At 39.2% G+C, this 24,242-nt stretch overlaps 1 protein-coding gene across 3 annotated transcripts in view; it reads left to right on the forward strand.

Annotated features, from left to right (window-relative positions):
* The window catches only part of large1 (LARGE xylosyl- and glucuronyltransferase 1), a 129,715-nt gene that overhangs the window by 70,252 nt on the left and 35,221 nt on the right, over window positions 1-24,242 (forward strand). For all 3 annotated transcript variants that reach the window (XM_067581470.1, XM_067581471.1, XM_067581469.1), the window contains 2 exons: window positions 4,896-5,019; window positions 5,209-5,380. In XM_067581470.1, coding sequence (XP_067437571.1) covers window positions 4,896-5,019; window positions 5,209-5,380 — 296 coding nt within the window. The remainder of the gene's footprint in view (window positions 1-4,895; window positions 5,020-5,208; window positions 5,381-24,242) is intronic.

A 24,242-nucleotide genomic window follows, 5' to 3' on the forward strand; every position in this document is an offset into this window, starting at 1 on the left:
TTACAGTGTGTTACATATAAAAACGGTCCTACAACATGTATAATATAGTACCACTTACAAGCCAAATTATGGAAAAATAATATTATATAGCAAACGTTGCTGTAGACATGTAGTGTCTATGAAATAAAATGTGTGGTCAGTAGATGATGAGGTAAGAGGAGTTTTAAAGGACAAAGAGATCAACATCACTAATCTGTACAGTTCTGTTCACTGTTGAGTCTTTAAAGTTTACAGATTCCCCCAACTGACTCATCAGGTGACGGCTGATGATTTGGACAGGAGTGGTCTTTTTTAGGTTGGGGACAGGTCACCAGCAGTGTAGCTAATATGCTAACCCCTGCAGGCCGTGTTTAATCAGAGAGGATGTTTAAATGTTGACTCACTGCTGTTATGCCACTGACAAATATATGAGCAGACAGACGCCTGAGAGGTCAGCCTGCTGGATTGTCATCTGATAGTGAGGGGCATTCTGCTGAATGACTGAAACGATAGAACGAGACACGGGACATTGATCGCCAAACACCGCCTGACCCCGCGATAAACTGACCTGAAGCTCTCATCAAATAGTCCCTCCAGCTGTATTTCTTCCCTATATTGTGGACCTGTGATGAAATATTGGATATGCCATAAATTCCCTGTGAAACAAGATTTAAATTATATCTACCATTTCATTCTTTTTTTTCGTTACTGTGCTCTGCTGTCAGTTAATTTGCAGCAGTCTTATGTTGTTTAGCCCATACTGTAAATCAAATATTTGCCACCAGTTCATCATTTGCGTCGATGATGGAGAGCCCAGGAGAATGGCTCTCACTGTGTGACCGATGCTGTCCCACCTGAAAGATGGCCTCTCTTTGCTGTATTCAGTCAGACAGCAGCGCTTCTCATCATTCTGATCTGTCCAATAGTAGCTGTATATTTCCTGTCAGGATAATCCAAGACTGACCTCACCAGAAAATCAACAGCATCAAGTAAGGGTGGATGGTTGGACTTTATAAAGCGTCTGACTTTGGCATTGAGGTCATTGTTCACCTCCGGTCTGCTACAAACAGTCAACATTGGTTTATTTTAACCATGACTGTGATCTTTCCCTTTCCCCGAGTAGCTTTAGTAGTAACCAGACATTAACTTATGAGGAGGTAGATCACCATAGCTCAATTATTTTCGGAACACGCTGATAAATGATCTATTATGTTGTTAAATATGATGTTTTGTCAGGTATATCAATGTCTCGTAAAAGTGAAATCATACTATTAAAGCAGAACGTAAATCACACACTTGTGTAGTTTGTCTATCAGTCACACATTCACACTGTCTCCTGTCAGACTCTTTGAAGTGGTCAAAATTATTTTTTCTAGCAAGTAGCATTTTTCAAACAGTTTTTTTTTTTTTTTTGCTTTTTTGAGCTCTTCATCACCTGTGCAGTAATTCTTTTGACAGATGATTCATTCCACTGTCTGTTTCTGCAGTAAAGACATCAGAAGACGCTTTGGACTGGTTTTCAGTGGTAATTAATTTATTTCCTATGTGGCAGAAAAAACATGAGGCTTCAGAAACTCCTGCAGGTTAAACTGCACTAACCAAACCCTTTTAGGACTGATCAACTCTAACAGATCCTCTATAAGTGGACTTGAAGATAGTCTAGCAACATTAAAGCTACCAACAACCCATAATGCAGCATCAGTACTCTCTCCATTCAAAAAGATTATCAGATGTTGTGAACAGTTATTGCCTAGTCCTTGAATAAAAGATGCTTTTTTAAAATGCATTTTCCTGAAAAAAAAAACACAAAAAAAAAAAACGTCTTATATTCAGGCCAGTATAATAAGACAAAATATATGGAAGGCTTTTTCTGTGAAACTGGAAGTGTGGACATTGCCATTCAGAGATAAACAAAAAAATGACTGAAGAAACAGATTTTGTTTTATGTTTAACAAAGCAAAAGTAAAGTAAAGTAAAGTAATACGGATGTTATATGATTAAAGCAAAGACAGAGGAGCTATGTAGTTCAGCTGGTTGGTTTTGGTTATGGAGGCAAAAGACAGAGCTGCAGACAGGTAAAGTGGTTAGGTGAAGCTGAGTGAAGTCTTTTCCCTCAGCTGTGATATGGACAGAGAGCAGCCAGTGCAGCATCTGCTTTATAACCATTTTTCACAGCAGCTCTGTGGTGTTTGTCAGGTCTGGAACTGTACACACTACCAGTAGAGAGGGAAATGTGTTCATGTATTGGACAAGTTGTACATGATGGTGTGTCTGGATCCAGGTCAAGATATGATAAAGATTTAAGTTAATGTATTTTAACAATGCAATCTCATAAACCTGCTAAAGCAATATAATCCTAATTTGCACAAGAGTGTTTGTAGTTAAGAATTGATACATACCCTACTTAAATTACATTTACTTTATTATTCAGATTTAACACTTTGAGGAGAAAGAGCACTGTTAGTACTTGACCTGTACCCTGAGTCTGGGCTTTGGAATTGGTGTTGGGTGCATCCCAGCTCCTCACACAGTGAAAGTAACTTCCTCTTTTCATGGAGGTGAATGCTCAGGTTCAGGACGATTCCTCTCTCAGCAGATGGAAGCACAATGAATCTCAATTTGAGTCCACTTTGAAAGTCCTTACTAAAACAAGATAACAGTATCACATTATGAAGATTAGATGATTAGATTATCATGGGGCCAGCCCTGATAATCAGGATGTACTTGACATATTTGCTTCTTTATCGGCATAATCCCAAGCATCCAGTGAAAGGCTTGTTGCTGTTTATCCAGAGGATGTGAAGACCCTTTCTGTTTGTGCTGCTATGGCTGACAGCTTGTATGGAACCAGAGTTCCCATACATTTTGACAGCTCCCAGCCTCCAGTACTTATTAAGCAAGTGCAGCTGACATATTCATTCCCAAAGTCATTCAGCATAAGTCACCCCATGGTGCTCACATCCTCAGATCAGTGTCACTATTTCTTGACCTGATTTGGAAGCCCTGAATACCTATTTTGTACAAGCCTCCTCCTTCTCTTCATATGTGAGCTGATGTAAGATACAGCTCCTCCTGGGTCAGACTGTACAGTCCTCTCTGGATGAAGCTTTGGTCATGCTGTCTGATGAATCGTCTCTCTCATTGTGCTGTTTCTCCCTGAGGACTGACCGCACAATCATCCCCAAATTATAATGTTTAAATGCAACACAATCTCCACTCAAGGTCCTCATACTTGCTTGCTCTGGAGCTTTCGGTCTTTATCAGCAGATGAGACAGTTTGCTCATTTGTCATGGAACTGTTGCTCTTGGAGGGTTAAGGTTTTTTGATACCTTGCTTTGAGAAATATTAGCTTTTTTTTGACAAAAGCCTTTTTTTCATTTAACAAAAGAATCCTGATGTCTAAATTTTAACAAGCAGCCAATGCATAATTAAGATGCAAATAGAAAAAATATGAAAATCAGGAAGTATGGATATCAGACAGTAAGTAGGTCAACAAAAATACAAATCTGACCAGATATTTAATGCCAATTTTCAGGACTTGACAGTTGTTGCTGTGGACACATTTTAGACAATATCAAAAAAGTATTGATGCCCTTCCCCAGTCAAAGTCAATTTACTATTCACAGGGAGTGCAATTCAGCAACAGTACTATAATGAATTAAGTGGCTCTGCAGGAGCTTTAAATTTGTCGAAATGGCTAGAGTAGTAACTTCAACTGGGTATCTTGGGATTTTTATCAGAAAGCCTGCATTACAAGTGAGTGGTTTGGTGTTTGATGCAGGAAGGGTCTAATGCAAGATACTATGAAGTTGCATCATGGAAATTGTAGGTATTAAAAGTCAGGATATTTTGGCAGCTGATGCGTTGCAATGGAACAATCTTTTTTTTATGTGCCTCTTGCAAGTCCTCCAACTTGGAAGTGCAACTCTAATCACAGGAAAGTTATAAGGGATAAGTCTAACAATATGCTATAATTTTGTTATTGTCATGAAAACCCATGAAAAGACCAAAATCAACAATGTGTTAGCCTGTGTCTCACTAATTTCTGGCTTCCCTACTCTGTCTGTGGCTCTCAGCTCCGAGCTCATTGGTTCCTACCGAAGACATAAAGCTTTAAAAACAGCTCACAAATATATAGTTTCATTTTTTTAAAAACAGCTGGTCATTGTAGTTTTTAACAAACCTTACTCAAACAGAAGGAAACATGCATTTGTTGGGGACTATTTTCAGCAGTGGATTAATCTACATTTTGTGCTCTAGTGAGTATTTCTGGCAGCAGGATGGTGTGTGTGGGATTGAGTCAAAATAAACTACAGTGTGTGTTCATTCAAGATTCAATATTTCTTTATTGTCATTTCTCAGTACTCACGTATATTGAAATGAAATTCTGTTTCTCCCAGACCAGAAACAGTGCACATGCAGAAAAAAAACGATTTAAACAAAACCTAAAAATATAAGATTGCTAAAAATATACTCAGCAAATATATTAAGAAAGTTTCAGAAACAAAAAGTAAAGGACTTATATAACTACACACAAGTACACAAAAGTGTGAAAGCCTTTAAATAGCAGCAAAGGTAAACATGAGGTAGTGCAATGAGTTTGCAGCAAGGCATTTTACTGTTGTGAAAGTCCAGTGTCACTTCCACTATGTGGTGTAAAGTGTCCAGTGAGGGGTGAGTGTGGGATGGGTGTGCGTGTGGGGGGATCCATAATTTTGATGATCGACCTGGGGGAAGAAGCTGTTGTCACACTTTTTTCCCCGATTAAATAAAATAAGCAGATTTGCCGTTTTTAGTGTAGTTGTCAATGTGTTGAAGTTTGTAAAACACAGATATAGTATAAAGCAGGTTGTGTGTGTGTGTGTGTGTGTGTGTGTGTGTGTGTGTGTGTGTGTGTGTGTGTGTGTTTCCACAGGCGGAACCCCCTACATTTCCATTTCATCACAGACTCCATTGCTCAGCAAATCCTATCTTCTCTGTTCCATACCTGGATGGTTCCTGCCGTTCGGGTCGACTTCTATGACGCAGATGAACTGAAGGTGAGGAACACTGTCTCCTCTTCACCTCAGCAATTCCCAGCTTCACTTAGAAACACTGCAGGATCAGGGCTGCATGTAACTTCAGTTAAAAGCTCTGTAAACCCTGCTTTTTGTTCATGACAGCATTTAGCATCTAATTAGTTACTGTACTGATAGATTGGTGTGTTCTGGTTTGGTGTGGTGTTTCAGTCTGAGGTGTCATGGATCCCCAACAAGCATTACTCTGGAATCTACGGTCTGATGAAGCTGGTGCTCACCAAGACACTTCCGTCCGATCTGCAGAGAGTCATCGTTCTGGACACAGACATCACATTTGCCACTGACATCGCTGAACTGTGGGCTGTCTTCCACAAGTTCAAAGGTAACACAGCTCCTGTTTTCTACCTCTGTGAAAGCTTACTGTATGTCTGTAGTCAGTGTTTTCAACAATCGCCAATTTAAGTAAAAAAGAAAAGAGAGGGAAAAAAGCCTTTGAAACAGCATTATCTGTGCTGGGCACTGTGTACATTGAACATACCTGTGTCACACTCTGCAGTCATTCTGTCCAATGTGTGAATATGCACCAGATGTGAATGAAGCATCTCACTCACAACTCAGGCTCCACTTTCTCTTCTCCACTATCTATATACACCTTGTTTACTTTTCCCAGACCAGCCTGCTTTTCTGAAGCATAGATTCACTTGTGAAAGTATATACAGTGCTGTCCATAGGTGTTTGGACTGTTTTTTTCTGTACTCCAGCACATTAGAGTTTAAATGAAAGAAAAAATATAAGGTTAAAGGGCTGAATTTGTAGAAGAAACAGAGAAGCACAAAAGTAATCAAAACTATTGTAACTCCAATTAAAATATGGCAACTAGAAGCTAATGCCTGTCAAGACATTTTAGTGCGGAATAGTTACATATTATAGCTTTAAGAAATGGTGTTTTTTGATTGGACTGAGGACAGTTGTGCCAAGCTTAGCCATTAAAAACAGTGATCATTCAACTTGTTTTAACACAGCAAAGCACAGCTGGTTTGCTGGTGGAAAACTTTTAATGTGAGGCACCAGCAGTAACTTGCCTTGTAAACAGACAAAGTTATGCACATCTTACCCAAATTGCATTGTCTGTATCCTTGAGGAAACATGTTATATGCATTTCCTTCTTCATAAAACAGTTGCAAAGCCTAAAAACAAAGCATAAACTTTCTGTCTGATCATTAGCACAACCACACACTTTAGTGCAAGACTTTGAGAGAGGTGACAGAAGTATAAATGACTAACTCTTGCTAGTTATAGCCTGAAGAATTGCTGCTTTTAAGTACTATACATACATACATATATATCTTTATTTTCTTATATTTCATTTTATAGACCAACCAATGATTCTATTAATTGAAAACAATAGAATGATCGTTGGTTATTGTTAGTTGTAGCCCTACAGTTTTGAAAGAGCCTCCCCCACACTGCCGGTGATGGCAGAGTGTTGTAGTGTCAGAGAAGCTGTTTGTCCAAAGGTGGGCCTGTCGATCTTTTGTAATCTCTTCTGTCCCCACACATTCTCAAACAATGGCTGATTCACCACTCATGTGGAGAAAATCACCACCATGACTCACCATGTAGGATTTCTCTTGTTCAATCAATATGTGGTTGACACCGGCTGGATAGAAGCTGTGTGTTATACAGGTGGTGTTTCTGTGATGAGCACGGAGGAGTAGCTTTCTGTTTTTCATCAACTACAGTATCGGTGCTGTAAATGAAACTTAAAGATATAGTCCTGTTGTTCATGTTCATTACTGCTGTTTCAACTGAAACTTGCATTAAACGGTATTATACTTTGATCAAGATTTAATTTTAACTAAATTTATACAATATTTTTTCTTATACTATATATTAAATTCCCTTTCCAGTCATAAATGTGTTTTTCTTCTTGTTCCTTTAGTTGGATGTTGTTTTCTTCACTGTACAGAATGATGTATGTGTAGAGTTTCTTTTCACATTCACCTGCTGGAAGTGACGATCAGGCATATACCTGCAAGCCTGAATTGTGACATCACAACCAGTCCTGGTTCAGTATGCAACTTCCATAAGTGTAATGTGGAAACATGAAGCTTCCAGTGCACAAACAGTGAGAATAGACTTTACAGTGAAGTAGGAGACATCTTGTGTCCAGCAGTTAAACTTTTTAAATGGCAAATATTTGCATTTTCATTCATTCATTCATATTTAACAAAAGGGAGTAGATGTTATTTTAAGAATTTGTAACCAGGTAACTGTCAGTAATGTCAGACACAAATTATTATTCAAAGCAGAGTCTTTTTACATGTCTTAAAGAATGTCTAGAGGCGACCTTTTATTGCATATACTTGTGAACGCAATAATTCACAAAGAATAGTTTGACATTTTGGGAAATATATGCTTTTTCCTGAGAGTGAGATGTTCAGATGAATATCTCGTGTGCCTGTTCAGTACAGAGCTGGAGTCAGGACATCATTAGCCTAGTTTAGCATAAAGACTGAATGCAGGGGGAAACAACTAGGCTGGTTCTGTCCAAAGTTCAGAAATACACCTACCAACACCGCTAAAACTCACTAATTAACATGTTGTATCTTGTTAGTGTAATTTCTACACCATAGTACACAATAGAAGTGTAAGATCAACTGTTTGGTTTGTTTGTTTTAGGGGTAGTTACATGCTGAAACATGCTGGAAAAACTGTGCATCCATCTACCCAGTTCTTTTATGCAGTGTATTTTGCTATAGTGCTAGTTGCCAGTTATGGTCAGTGGGCACAGGTTTTATTATTATTATAACTAACACAAAACATGAGGCAACAGCACTTTTATGCAATGGTAGAGATGTTCTGGCTCTTTGAAAATTCGAACCCTATTCTTGAACCGTGACCATGATGCACTTCATTGTGTTTATTTTGGTGAGTTTTCTTTTAAAATGACATCAGTGGCTTCTGTTAAAGTTATCGTACTGACAAAAACAAAAGTTACAAATGACAAAAGTCAGCATATATTATGAAGAAAAAAATCATTTTGAATGAATAATTTCTTTATGATCCCAGATGACATATGAGGTGCCAAGGAGGATGTGATATTAGAGAGTGTAGTTCTAAGAGAGATTAAAGGTTTCTCTATAAGGCTTCAATCGATGGGTTTTATGTGTCATCCCACCATGTCTAACGGTAAAAATGTTCATACCTGTTTCAAATGGCCAAGGGCAAAAAAGCCTGCTGTCATGATCTAGCATCCTTGTAGTCTCGACAAGGTGAAGCGACCAAATGAAGATAATGGCGCACACTTTTGGACAATATCTCTTGGAAGGGATTCATCATGTTGCACTCACATTCACATGAAAACTGACAGAAGTAGGTCTGTGAAGAATATAAACTCTGAGCTTGAGAGAGAGGTTCAAACACCACCTATGTAAACACATCCACACACCTGGGAAATCACTGATTGTCAGATTGTCTGTTTCGGAAAGCTGCAGAAATTGTCTGACACAGCCCCACCTGATTCTGCCATCTGGAAGAGGGCCTCAGATCCAAAAAGTGCTAGCTTGATATATACTCAGGCCTTAAGAGTATAAGAGTGGAGGACAGGCAAGAAGTGTGGAGACGATGGGACACAAAGTCCTGTGAGTGTATTCCTGGGAGGCAAGGTCAAGAGTAAAGATTGAGGAAGGTGCGTAGGCAGGAGGAGTGAAGGAGGCGGTGGTGAGTCACTTCAAAGATTTATGGGTAATGCTGTCCTATAGAGCAGTGCAGTCAGCAGGGGTTTGGATCAATCTTAATTAACAGTTGACTCCAATACAGCACCTCTGCCACCCACTCCCTTTGCTGTCCAGTCTGGCTGAACTGTCTAGCCTCATTATGTTTAAAGCATTACAACAGTCCACTAAGACACACTCAATAAACGTTACTCCTAGACTTTAGCTTTCTTTAAATTACCAGCTTATACGTGAGCTTATAAAGATGGTTAAGAGAGCTGATACAAGGCTGTGATGTAACCATCACAGCTCTTATTCTATATGGTCATTAACTCTACCAACCTCATATAAGTCACCGGCGTAAAAATGCATGATACATGATATCAGTGAGTTTACCTTCAGTAACCACAAACTGTCCCGACAAGGCAACCGAAATCTATGCTTAAGTACGATCACCAGGGACTATTTCTTTGATACAGTAGAAATGGCTGTAAATTCTGAAATAAAAGCCTGTATTCAAATACCCAGTCAGATGGAGGGCATTTGTAGGTGACAACAAAGAAGAAATGCAAGCAGCCAAGAGCAGCTGCTGTCAGACTCTCCGTGTCCGCACTGGAAACACAGAGTCCACTTGAGCTTTGACAGTCACTAGAAGCTCATTCATGGCTCTTGGTAAAAGTTTCTGTGTGGTACTTGTGTTGTAGCTCAGCTAGCAGCTCAGCACAGAGAGGCTCTCCAGTGTCTGTGGGGGAGTGTCAGTATGTAGCCATAGCCCTGCTGTTGATCATGTTAACGTTACCAGCCCTCAATATCTTATAGACCTCTGAATATTGCACAGTTAGTTATCGGTGGGCCCGTGTGTTGTGTTCACTGCCACAGAAAAGGAATAAATCTTTGGGTGAATAGCACAACATCTCGTCTATATTGTCTCTTATCAGACTTGCTAAAGCTACCAGCAACTCTGTGTGAGAGGCACAAACTGAGGCTACCATTAGCAGTGTTCCAATATTTATTCTTGGCGGCATTTCTTTTCTGTGAAACTAATGTACTGTAGACATTGTACATTCTGACTACTTCCTGCTCTTTGAAATATTTTTTCTTTCTTCTTCAGTTACAGATATCATGATATATCTTAGATTATTTCTTTGTGAGATATCATCTATTGCAGGATCGCCTTTGTCGTGATATATTGATATCGTGAGAAGAGTATCATGATAGTATTGTATCGTGAGCTCATCTGTGATTCCCACTTGTGATCAATAACTGAGAAATGTTGGGGAAGCATTTGAAGTTTTGAAATTTCTAAACATTAAATTCATTCAACTAAACCAAATGCCCCATTAAGTTGGTGATCTTGGTAGAAGTAGTGATTTAAACAAAACTAGCTGATTTTTCTGCCATTTACTTACCAGGGTTCCATCTAGAGGTTTATTGTCATTACAACATGATAGAATCCTGTCTGGCTCCCTGAGTGTACTACTCATTTCTGTTTCACTTTTAATGACTTTTTCTGTAAATTAGGAAGAATTCATAGCATTGTAATGCTCAAAGCTATTAACAGTGGCAGTTCTAAAAAGCAGCCTAACAGCTGTGTGTTTCTGAGAGGCAGTGATATTCTCTGTAAGTCAAATATTGGAGTCTTTTCCATTCTGCAGACATCGACTTGTCTTGATCTTTCTTGTTCAGGTAATAGTGCTGCTGTTGCAGTCTCCTGCTGGGAGCTTCTCTTGCTCCTCCTCACTCAGTTTGCTTTTCATGCACCAACACTACTTCCTCAACTTTCTATCATCCTTTGTCTCCATCATCCCACTCTCAAACTTTACTTTTTGATTGTTTTCAAACTCTGTCAGCTTTCGAACAGACATTTTTGATGATCCTGACTATATTTGTGGTGCCTTAGAATTAACTCAATCAAAAGGATCCACAGTGACCACAGATGTATTCTCTTTAACAAGACATATTGAAGTCCCAAGGCTTTCAATTCAACTTGTTTAATAACTTTATTTACATAATGGTCATGGAAGCAATATTGCCACAGAATGGTCTGAAACAATAGAGTTATTGAGCATGAGAGTTCATTTAATGAAAAAAATTAACTCAACACACACTTACTAGCTTACTATGGCTTAGCTGGTATCACATGATCTAAATATGGAATTTTTGTGCAGTCGGTGCATTTGTAGGCATCATCCCCACAGAAGCTCACAGACAGGAGCAGCTGACAAAATGTACACCACACAGATAAACATGCTTATCCTTTTCAAATCCAATCTGATAATCCAATATCTTGTCTGAACTCAGGCTTGGACTGCAACAAACTTGTCTTGAGGACATTGTCTGAATTTTCTTTCTTTGGATGTTGTTTTCCACTGGATATCGACCTAACTATTCCCTACTTGCATTTGTGGGTGTTGTACTCAAGATGTTAAATGGATATTAGAGAACTCGGCATGCAGAGAATGTTTGTCCAATCTAGTGTAATTGTTGCCAGAATGGACCCCATATTTCACAATGGGTTTGTCACATTGTCAATTAAGTGCTGCTTCTATTTTATGGATTATTTTTCCTGCTTGCCTGCAGGCCTTTTCTCTCTTTTTTTATATTTTTGGGCATTTTCTTGTCTTTAATGGACAGCTGAAAGTATATAAGCAGACAGGAAACAAGGGAAGAGTGAAGGACATTGCATAACGACAAGGGTTCCTAGCTAGAGTCAAACCAGGGATGTTGCAGTTATGTGGCATGTGCTGTAACCACTCGGTTACCAGGGCGTTCCTGCAGGCTTTTTCTTTCAGCCTCTGTACTGTGTTCTCCATATGACCCTGGCAGCACTCTGAAAGGTGAAATGTTGAATGTGTGCCCCTTTTTTTCCCTGACTGCTGATTGTATGTTCTTGCTGATGGGCTCCAAGGCCACTCAGAGATGGTGACGTACACCATTTATCCATCCATTGTCAGAAATCACTGGTGCCTGCCTGTAATTTATTAGAGTTAACCCTCCAATTCTAATCAGCAGATATTCTGGGGTTAGGTGTGGAGCCCTGGGGAAATTAGAGCACCACTCAAGACCTCATATTTCATTTTAGCCTCACTCCCACATACCATGCCCTCCAGGGAGTACAATCCATGACCCTTGCCACTTTGACAAATTTGAGGCTTTGTACCAAGGGGGAGAGGGCAGGTAGGTTGAGGTCAGGTGTTTAATGTAGAGGTGGGGAGGAGATTGAATAGTGTTGTAATGCATTCGAACTCATTCATTCTTAAACATCTCTCAGGAGTTGTGTATAGAGCCCAAGTCAATTTCTCTTCACCAGGGGTGTTTCTATTAAGCCATGTGTGAACATACTCTACATGTGTCTCAGAATTGCTTACTTGCATTAAGGTGTTCTCCCATGTTGCCAATCCCCTTGCCCAATAACTCTCACCTTCCTTTGAGTTGCAGAAGCAGTCATAATATATGAGCAAATAGAGTATGTTCAAATAATGAATATGTACTGTAATCTTTAAACATTTATATTGCACCAATAAGAAATGAATTAAAGTAATGGATGAAATTCAGTTCAGTATATCAACCAATAAATGTCGCCATTGACAGGTGTGTGTAGCACAGCTCTTTCTTGCCTAAAATGAATTGAAACGAATTGTCTGAGTTTCACAAAAGAAAAACATAGCTGGCCGATTAGAGCCTCAAACATCAAGCAAGCATCAAACAGAAACATCAGGTGAAGAAGCTATTTTAGTTCCCCTTATCAACCGTACCTGCTTAGTACAAGGTGGAGCAAATTTGGCTTCCAAAATACTCTGAAATTGAGTGACTCATGGTTTCAACCAGGTCTGGAAATAAACTGCTTGGGGATTTTGGTTCGTGCTAACTCAGTAACATCATTCAGGTCTTTCAAAGCTTTAGACATGCACCCATGCTGCAAAATCCTCTGTTCGGCAGCAACCCAAAGGTTCTCTCATGGGTTGATAACTTTCTTTAACCTTTAGGCCTTAGTATGCTTAAAAACTTTTAACTAGATAGTATGACTTGTCGTCTGTCAAAAGAGAGTGTTTTTTATCTGGTTTGATGACCAAGAACCTGCTGTTAAAGACTCATCCTGCCTGCATCCCACTGCCTTCCTGATGGCTTTCCAAGAATCCTGTGTCTTTTGAGTGTCATTGTAGTTTCAACACAATGAATCACAATTGGAGATAACTGCGCTCATTTTTTAGAAAGTCTCTCCTGGAAGGTAATTATTGCGTTGCACTTAGATGTTCACATTAAAAGCAACAAAAGTAGTTGTGCTAAGAATATTGTCTATTCCACCCATGTGTGCAAACCTGGCCAATTACTGCGTTAAGTGGCTGTGATTACTGGATAATTGGAAAGTTACAAAAGTTGTTGGACACTGTTACCCCATCAGCCCCCCACTCCTCTGATCCTGATGTCATGAATGGTGTTTCAGATGCTGTACGACAATCCAACAAGCACTTTGTTTTAAGCAAATTGTGGCCTGTAGGCTCATACCCTGATATCTTGTGACTCATTGTTCCCACCAGGTGTTATAAACATTTTGGTTTGTGCCAACTCCTTAACATCATGCAGGTTTTGCAGATATTTAGGCATGCATTCATTCAGCAGAACCTCCTGTTTAGCCCAAAGGCTCTCTCATGGATTGATAAGAATCCCACTGCCTCATAGGTGTAGTTTTGCTGTAGAGCAATGCTCTCTTTTTCGGAAACGCCCTGTTCATACTCACTCATGAGTTAAGATTAATTTCATATGTAATTAATTTAATATCTATGAAAAAAAAATGGTGAAATTACACCACGTTACATTCACTGACTACACAAAATGCATGACTCCGTCTGTGCCTGCTGCAAGAAGGAAGAAGGAGGGGCTGCACACAGCAAAATCACTCTCACACTCAGATGCATGGCGCTTTCAAAAAATAAGTAAAAACAATCTTCTCATGTGGGGGCAGATTTATTTGCTTGCATCTCCTAAATAAATTCTATGCATAGTAAACACTGGCCTCAATTCAGTGTTTCTGAGAGGTCCAACAGCACAGAAGGCTTTTATTTCAGGAGGAAGCAAGTGTTTGAACCAAACAAGACTCATGAATAGGATTTATCATGCACACACAGGCTCTGCATCTCCCTCTGTGTTTTTGTCTCTGTCTCTCTACATTTACTATGACACACTAATGCATACATTGACTAAAAGGCACATGCCAGGGCAGTCACTAACCATAACAGTGTTCTACACACACGCACATGCCTGTCACAACAAAGACATACATTAAACACAACTTTTCTATTCCTTTCATCCACCATTTTCTATTCACCAATGTTATATAATTCATGTAGCAGAAGCGCTACTACACCTACCTGCTGTCTCCATGAATTTGCTGAGGGTGACCTATTTTTAGCCTCCACTGAACAACGCAGCATTGGACAAGCTTTTTAGCACCCAAAGCTACATGCAAACACAAAGCACTTAAAGATGTAAGCATGCTCAGTGGGTTTACAGGCCGATGTAGTGTAAGTGGTGCATTAAAGAGTACATTTACATGTGGCTGTGCTACTGGGTGAGACACAGTCAATAATGCAGTGGAGGATCCTCCTGATGAGATCCTGGCACTGAAGACACAATTGATAGATGGACTAGAGCAAGTCAACAGACATGTGCAAGTAGTTTAGGCTTTTAATATCTGACTAAACCTAATTTTAGACAGATGCAGGTAAGGCTTAAAAGCTGCAGTTGTATTATAGCGGAACTCCACCAATTTTACACATGAAGGTCAGTTTATGAGAGTACTACACAACCTGTCAAAACAGTTGTATGTGTATGTGGCTCTGGAGAAGGTTTAAGAAAATAACCTTGATGTCATCCAGGCTTCTAGACTACAATTTATACTATGTATAATGGGAAATGTGGGATTCGGGGTTTTTAGAGCTTGACCCATCCATTTTTCATTCTACTCCCATCTGGTCACAGATACAGGACACTTAGATAATGGAAAAAAGGCACATTTTAGTAAAGGTTTTGTCCCCTCTGCTATAGCGGCTTTAAGTTCCTTTGCCCACTTTTGTGAGTCCACTAACTTCATGGAAATAATAAAAATCACATTGTGTACCCCATTAAAGGTACAGGAAATTTTACGTGTAGTAGTAGTATTAAGTGTAGTACTTTTGTACTTGTTGTACAGACTCAAAGTGGCAGGTTCTCACAACTTAGACTTGTAGGCACAGTAAGTGGCGTGATGGTGAGCACACAATTAACATATTCAGCTTTGATTGGGCAGTTACTTTCTCTTAGTGTTACTGTATTGGCGCACAATTAAGTGATGTGTTTCCATGCCTTGTTTCAATTCAGTCAATTCACAACGACGCACCTGTCGTGCCTGCAGTGTATTCATTTTTTCATGGACTTGTTTGAATAGGTCATCATTTCCTATTTTCATACTGTCTAAGCATCCAATAATGTTCAGTTCTTTAAGAGTTTATATCAAAAACAAACTCTCTGCAGATGTCCAGTTCAGCTTGGAAACTGCCATTGAAAATGGAGAAATGTATGTCCCCACGCATTTACATGAAGTCGGAGGGCATGCGCAGAAAGAACGCAGCCAGAAAGTAATCAGGTTTAATTGTTTACATTTGATCGGTTTATGAAAAGCCTTAAACTACCCCTCTTTAACTGATTGAAATTTCAATCGGTTTGAGACTTTTTATTCTGATTGAGACGTTTATATGGAGCATTTTTATTATTTGGGCTTTTAAATCGATTATGATTTGAATATTAGGCTCCTTGTAAATATGGCTATAGAGAGCTGTCTTCTCATCCATTGCAGTTTAAAAGATCACTGATGAACGAAGGTCAAATATGAAAGTGAGAAAGGGAGCTGCACTGAGGCGTAAAATAAGCGCTATGTCCAGCCATGAGGTTCAGCATCTTAGCTGTCTTTACGGGAAAACAACAGCTCACACTGCCTGTAATCATGTTTAGAGAGAATTACAGCTACCTGAAATTGGTAGCTGCTGTTGTGGATAATTTTAAACCTAACCTCAATTCAACATCAAGTCATTGTTCAGGGTTCAGTGTGTTGCTGCGGCTGTGGAGACTGCTGTCTCTCATTACCACAGCACACTGAAATAAAAGGCTGCAAGCCACTTCTGTTCTCCGAAACTTTTGGTGTGATTACACAGTTAAATATCACCCTTTAACAGCTGATGACACTTTGACAATGGTGTCAAAGAAACCCCTTTTATTAGCATTCATACAGCTTCTTCTTTCATTGTTTTATCTTTGTTATCTACCATTTAACCCCACTTATCTGTGCTGATGTGAGAGACAACAGAAATAGAGATAGAGAGAGGAGGGTGTAGGCAGGCAAATGGAAACAGAACCTCATCAGTGAACAGGGACTTGGCTTGATATCATTTTGATTGACACAAGCAATAATTGCCCATCACTGGCCTGATGAAGTCTTGCCAAAAAGCTGGTGAGCTGGAACAAGCCCCATACACTGACAGGACACTGGGATTGTAACCCATCTAGCATCCTGCAGCCTCAGGCCCAACAGTCCTGAAAGCACGAGGGGTTGCTGGAGCTTTTCCTTCAGAGTTGTCTGTCCCTGGTGGCAAAACCCATTCGAGAGTGGTCAGTTAGATAAAGTGCTGTACCTCGTCATCTACTAAATAAGCTGTCAGTGCCCCTGCACAGTTTTAAGTGAGGATCTACTCCACAGAATATTCTTGTGCAAGGAGAACACTTTATTTAAGCAGGTATTGTTTTGCACCATCAACAGTGTCAGTCAGGGACACTGAATATTTCTTTAAAGATCATTCAGGTTCATAACAACTTGGGTCTTACCAAAGTAATTGCTGAGATCTGGGAACACAGCAATGTCGCTAATAAGTCCACCGGCAAGAAACAAGCAGTCACTTTGCAACACATTTGCATTCTTGTTGTTAAAGGACACCATCTAACTTTTTGATTTGAAAGTGTGAAACTTAGAGAAGTAATGTTGAAAGTGAAGAGGTAAGAAAACAAAATATCCCAAACTTCAATTGAAAGAAGACTCATACATCAAAGCGAGGGCCAAAAGCCCAATTCACTCTGGTCCACTTTTATGTTGGTATGTGATGAAATTGATGAATTACCCCTTAACATTTCACTCTCCTGAAATGCAGTTTCACAAGGGAACTTAATTTGTTGAAATCATCCTTGTCCAGGGGAGTTGTGTAGGGTCAATATTGGACTGTACAGTTTGTCACTTTATGAGTTAGTGAAGCAACACTTGAAGTTTGTGTTGGAAATTCAAAACCCTCCTTTTTTTCTTCTCTTTTTTATGATGTAAGGCAGATACAAACAATATTTACAAAAAATTAAAACAATTGACGGAGCTGACTGATTCAGGGCAGCTCTTCAGACTACCTGAATGTTAAAGTAACATTACTGCCCAGCAACACCAGTATTAAAATCAATAGTTGCTTTTGCCTGGTGATAAGTAGACTTATAGCTGCTTGGGTACAATGGGTACACAGCTCAGCATCATGCAACATGAGCTTGTAAGCTTTAGCTCAGGGCAAGAAGACAATGAACTACAGACAGATTGCCACACATACAGTATTCAGATTTCAGGCATGACAGGAGTGTGGCATATAAAAAGACAGCCAGTGTACCTGTGAGAATAGAAAAATGGTCTGGTTTTCCATTTCTTGTCGCTAATTTATTACATTGTCACTCAATAAAAGGATTCAACACATGTACATCATACAATCTTATGCACATTTACAGATTGTTGCATACATGCATGATCAAAGTACACATTTCAAGATTGGTTTGGTTTTATTCTGTCATAAAACAACCTACACATAACAAATACTAAGTACATTCACCCATCTCTCCTCTCTCCCTTTCATTAAATAGGAAGTTTTACACCAGTTTTTTAAAACTGTAATAGATTCCCAGGATCTGCTGAGCTGTTCCAAATTTTAGCCCCCACACATTGAAAGCATTTAAGTCCAAAAGTACCATATTTTTTAATGTTGACTAAATTTTGACTATGTTTAGTATTATACAAATGCTGGTTTCTAGTATGTATCAACAGTAAATAGACTGATTATACATGAATGGCTGCAAGATGCTGACTTTGTTGACAAAGTTTAACCATTGTAGTGATTTGACATTATTTTATTATACTCTTATAAACAAAGATATAACAAATCATCTTATCTTACACAACACGTAAGTGGGACTGTTGTTTAAAATGACCATGATAACAGAAATGACATGTGTCAACACACATTAACAGTCTGAGTACACATTTAGAAATTTACATGTACACATGCATAGATTGAGTTTCAGTGTCACAACTCTCTACACTCATTTGCAAATTATATTGCTACAACATTGGCCCCATAAGCAATGGCAAACAACCTATTTGTTCATTAACGTTGCAAAAATATCCAGACTGCATGGATAGGTATTTCTTTAGTACCACATGAAGGACAAGTGGGGAATTGAATGTCAACATTGGACACAAGCTTTCACATAAGATATATTACTATAAATAGCTGTGAAATTTGCTGAGGACATTCAGGCTCCCCAGAAGTTGAACCCTATTGATTTAATAATTCCTTGGCTTTCCTATGGAACAAACTCCAAGGCTCCCAAGAAATTGGTAAAAAAAAAATAATGATACTGATATCAAAATTGATCAAAAGTATTGATCTCTACTGGTTCTAAAGACAGTTGTCAGGCCTATCTCCAGATAATGTTGAAATGGTTTATTGAAACAGAGGGAGTTGTAAGCACGCCCCCTTTTCTTTACTCTCATTTTCTCTCTGCTCAAACGGACAAGGTAGATTAACCATGAGCCAACCACTGGGCTGTTCAGTGGAAATGGGGTCAGAGCCACTAAAGACTGTTGACATTATAGAAAGACTAAGGTACCATCAAGTAACAGCTGTGTAGAGTTGTGGCACACAAATATTTCAGCTTCAGTAATGTCCTTCCATGGATTTTCCAAGATACACTAGTGGGGAAAAGACACATTTTACTCATTTCATTCAGTTGGCTGTTGGTTGTTTCCTAGACTCCTGGTCACTGTTGGCTTTTTAAATGTTAAGAACACACAAGTAGCAAAGATAGGAGAGAGCAACAAGAGGAAGGACATGAGAGATAGTGTGAGAGCGTAGCTGATTGATGATGGAAGGCTTCGCAGATGAGAGCTGGCTCTATCAGCGAGGCCTTAAGAGTCTGAAAAAGTGTTAAAATATGAAAATTGCCTCCTCAGCTGCTTCCCCATGAAACATAATCCTTCAAGTTTGTGGTTATTTAAAGGAAGTCATACACCCTTTAAATTTTGTCTGAGTTTACTAAATTACTCCCAAATCTGCAGGGAGAATTTCCACAGCACAAATATAATAGATGATGTGTCTGGATAATGGGCTGTCTGGATGTTGTTCTTATAACATTTTCAAAACGGCAATACTTTTGATTCATATGCAGAAAACCCAATTTAAAGCTTTGGGTAGTCATGACGATGCCCTATGCTACATTATGACATTATACCTTCCCTCAATCCCCCGCCGCCTGCAATCAGCAAAACTAATGGCAGGTGATGCTTTGGCAGCGTAACCTCCCCAGCTACCTGTCCTTGAATTAGGAACACTTAAGTGTATTGCAGTTTTCCAAGTGCATGAGACATAATTTCTTTCTTATTCAGCAGTTCAAACCTTGTGTGACAGAAATGCTTTTTAGCTGATCACTTGGCGTTCAAGGACACCGGGACAGAGACGGTGACTTGGCTCATGCCAGCTCAAGAGTTAGCATCTCATTTCACCTTTTTGTTTTGTTTTCATCATATATACAAGAGCCACAAACAACACACATTAGCTTTCCTGCCAAAGTCTTCTTCTCATCTACAAACATGAACACCTCTTGTCCTGCACCTGAACAAAGCAACCAAACAAACAAACTCCAAGTAAAAGTACACTTTCACTTGCAAAATGTCAGTTATCAGGCTAAATAGTTGATCAGCTAGTCAGCACACTAAACAGCTTAAAATCCTCTATGCAAATTGTCAGCTAGTTTAGATGTGAAGTGTGTGGTCCTTCTCTTCAACACCACTGCTAACAAAATACTGTCCTCAGGACTCTTCATGGCTAGGCTAGGCTAAAGGAGCATTTCACATTGACCTTTTCCCTGCTTCTTCATAATAAACATATTGTAAGGTTAGTCCCCCCCAACAAATACAAACACCCAGAACTTATTTCTCAACAAGCACAGTTTATTCATATCACAACTCAAAATGCAACTGCTACATCTTTTATGGCAAGTTGGTTAACAATTCATCATGTTATTCCCCTAAAAACATAGGTGACATAGGTCCTCAGGTTTCAATACACACTCCGCTCCAACTCTCTTTTGAAATGTCAAAAGAAGAATAACATATTCAGTAACCCAGCCAATACATCTAAACATGCAATATACACACATAACATGCACACTGGAGTGGCTGTGGCTCAGGAGGTAGAGCAGGTCGTCCACTAATCGGAAGATCAGCGGTTCAATTTCCGGCTCCTCTAGTCCACATGTCGATGTGTCCTTGACCCCAAATTGCTCCTGATGGCTGTGCCATTAGTGTGTGAATGGTTAGTTTCCTCTGATGGGCAGGTTGGGACCTTGCATTGTAGCCCCTGTACCCATTCAATGTATGAATGTGTGTGAATGGGTGAATGTGATTTGTAGTGTAAAAGCGCTTTGAGTGGTCGGAAGACTAGAAAGGCGCTATACAAGTACAGTCCATTTACCATTTACCATTTACACTCCAAAGCACATACCAGTCTGGAAGCTTTCCCCCTAGAGCTGCCTGTGAGCCTCACCACATCCCCGCACCTTCACAGCATAAGCACATGCACAACACAATCAGCCTTTCGCACACTTCACCCAACAGCCCTTTAGTAGCCCACATAACATAGTTCACACATGCCATTTAATGCAGCCTCAGCCCCAGCTCCTCAATGCTCCAGGGAGAAATATCGACTCACACCATAGTCAGGCAGACTCCCGCCAGCAGTTGGCGTCCAGCCAACATGACCCCCCAACTAAGCTCAGCACATCCTTATGATGTCATCAGCAGTGGGCCCGGCCACCATAATACCCAAGGTATGTTGTGTGTGACTACACACACAACATACCTTTAAACATACAGTGCAGCTGTGCACCCCACCACAGTCATCTCAGCTGCAGTGCCTTATAGTATTATAACAATACATTTAAAACCCACTGTGATGGGAGACGATTTCATCACTTCAGTAACAGTATTGATTGTGGCATTCATTGTATCAAACAGTGAAAACTAAGGGTGTGGACTAGAGCTGGCTGATTATGTTTGAAGACATTATCACAATGTTGACGAAAATATTTTATTGATTAGTTTATATTGATATACAGACGGGTCATAAATTAAAGTAAAAGCCAACATAAAGTGTCTTAGTAAGGTGTTGGACCACCACGTGCCACCACAGCTTCAGTGATCCTTGGCATTGATTCTACAAATCTCTGATCTCTTCTGGAGGAATGAACATCATTCTTCCAAAAGATATTCCCTCATGTGGTGTTTTGATGATGGTGGTGGAGAGCACTGTCTAACACGTCAGTCCAAAATCTCCCATAGCTGTTCAATTGGGTTGAGACCTGGGGACTGTGAAGGCCATAGCATATGATTCACATTATTATAGTCATCAAACCATTCAGTGACCCCTCGTACCCTGTGAATTGGGGCACTGGAAGAGACCACTCCTATCAGGATAGAAATGTTTCATCATAGGATAAAGGTGATGACTCACAACAACTTTGTATTGATTTGCAGTGACCCTTCCCTCTAAGGGGACAAGTGGACCCAAACCATACCAGCAAAATGCCCCCCAAAGCATAACAGAGCCACCAGATCCCCTCACTGTAGGGGTCAAGCATTCAGACCTATACTAGTTTTTCCTTTAATTTGTCCCCCGTCTGTATTTCAAGACATGAAAACCATAAGAAAACCTGCAATAAACTGTGTTCCACTATTCCACTAAACAATCTTTGTTTTCAAATGCAATTTAATTGGAATCAAGAAGTTAACTGAACCGAACAGAATTTTGTAAACAGATAACACAATATCATATTTTGATTTAATCCTACCTATTCCCCAGCCACATAGACTACACTCAAAGAAATGAAATAATGAAATACATTTACCTAATTTCCCACATAACTAAGTTGAATAAATGAGAAAATGTATAGAGAATTGATCATTACTAAATACTATCAAACAAATCTCACCAAACTGTATTAAATGCTACATCATTTGGTTATGTGGAATTAACTTAACACACATTTTGAATTTACTCAAGACATTTATGTTAGATTGACTACACACAGTTATGTTAAATATACATAACACAGCTGAGTGGTATTAAAGTTATACACAATAAACAAAGAAATACATAAAAAAAAATTCACAAACAAAATTAAATAATTGCCCATATCTATACTCTAGTGCATTGCCTGAAAGTCAATAATTAATAGAGCCCAAGGTGATCAAATTGACACTTTTGGAATCACCAATGTTCACAACTGAAAAACTTCTTTCTTCAGGTATCTTTTTTGTCTAGTAAGCAGTCTAATATGCCAAAATGTTCAGTTTACAGTGATATGATAACAGGTAGCAGCGAATACTAACAAATTAGCAACAGCATGTTTAGTGGTTTTCGTTGACTGATGACAAAATTTGTAAAAAATAAATAAATAAAAATAAATCAATATGTCTTTAGAGATCCTTATCAGTCTAGTGATATGAACACAGACAGCAGCAGATAGTGGCAGATACAAACAAATTAGAAACTGCAATTTTGTAGCAGTGGGGGCTGAGATTGAAATGATCAGAATCGATTAATATTCTGTCTTCAGATATTTTAGATATTTTAGATATTTGTAGCCAGCATTCCAAAATGCAAAAATGCTCAGTTTGCAGTGACATAACAGAAATATCAGCAAATGCTAATAATTAAGAAACACTATTTTGTCTTTGGATATCTTTTTTTTGACAAGCCAGCAGTCCAAAATTCAGAGCTTGCATTGATATGAAAACAGGCAGCATCAAACTTTAACAGAAACTAACAGAAAACATTTGACAGTTCTGGTTGAGGGAAAACAATGATCAAAATCAGTGCTTCCATGTGAGGTAGCAATGGGAGGATGAAGAGGTGGAGTGAGGAGTGGATGTTAGGCCTGCTGACCTTGGCATTCATCTTAACTTGTATCAGCTCCACTGACTCAGCAGTAAAAACTCCCACTGATCTCCTGATACCTCTCCACAGCTAATTTAAGAACTGCTCACTCTCCCCTCAGCCTGCATGCTGAGACCTAGATTGTGGATGGCAAGGTGTGCTGTGTGAGGACTTACATACAAACTATTATGTCCCACTCTGTAATGCATTTTACCCTGACTGTAATCGCTAAATAGCACATATTGGCTTTAATCTTTCAGGGGCTCACAAGCCAGAAAGCCAGTCGCTAAATTACAAGATCAATAGCAGCTAAACAGTGTAATGTGGATTAATCTGTTTTGAAGATTAAAAAAGCTGATTCAGTAGCTGTGGCTGACAGCTGAGTACTTTCTTTTAATATAGTGTGAAGAATCTGTTTTATAGGATATTTTCTTTGATATATTATTTTAAAACAGAGCCTTTTTCTTTTTTTTTGTTGAAACAGAGTAGAGTTGTATTGATTTTGTTTCCTTTTCCTTGCCTGTCATGGCTCCCTGACTTGAAACCCAGTATTTGACTGTTTTTGAAAAAGCTTCTGGTGGAGGCTTCACGGTCAGTCGCACATAAGTTTTTCTCATTGTGAATGTTTAAATCCAGTCAAATATAGGCTTGTCAAGCTTAATGTGTTGATGCCTTGGGGTCATTTAAAAAGGACAACACGTTATTTTATTAAAATCACATCAATCATGCTTCCCTTTTCATTTTGCTAGAACATGAACAGTGCCATGGAGAATGGTAAGACAGTTGAACATTTAAAGCTGCAGCAATCAATATTTTCATAGTAAGAATGTATCAAACAACTGTATCAAGAGAGAATGTGTCAAACTATGTGAAAAATGCTGATCGTAGTGTCAAACTGACCAACCCTGCAGTTTCCCTCAGCTCTACAGGAGCTTTTTAGTATTTTTAGCTCATTGTTATGTTTTTTAGCCAGCAATCTTGACTGTCATCAAACTGGTTTCCAGCAGCAGCAGGCAGCTGTTTTATGTGAAAAAGCTCCACTGTACACTACCTGCCCAGCGCCGAACAGCAGACAAACAGTTAGAGACTAGCTGGTGAACAAAGTGGAAAAGCTAAAGAGACATATTTTTCTCAGGAATCGGTGGAGACCAAAACAGAGCAAAAAGCAGAGTGAATACTGGACTTAGATTCATCAGGTGAACACAAACATGACTCCAAATGAATGCTAATGTTGCTGTTGCTGTCCCGAATGGCCAACACGATC

Source organism: Thunnus thynnus, chromosome 23, assembly GCF_963924715.1.
Source record: "Thunnus thynnus chromosome 23, fThuThy2.1, whole genome shotgun sequence".
In the NCBI taxonomy this organism is placed as follows: Eukaryota; Metazoa; Chordata; class Actinopteri; order Scombriformes; family Scombridae; genus Thunnus; species Thunnus thynnus.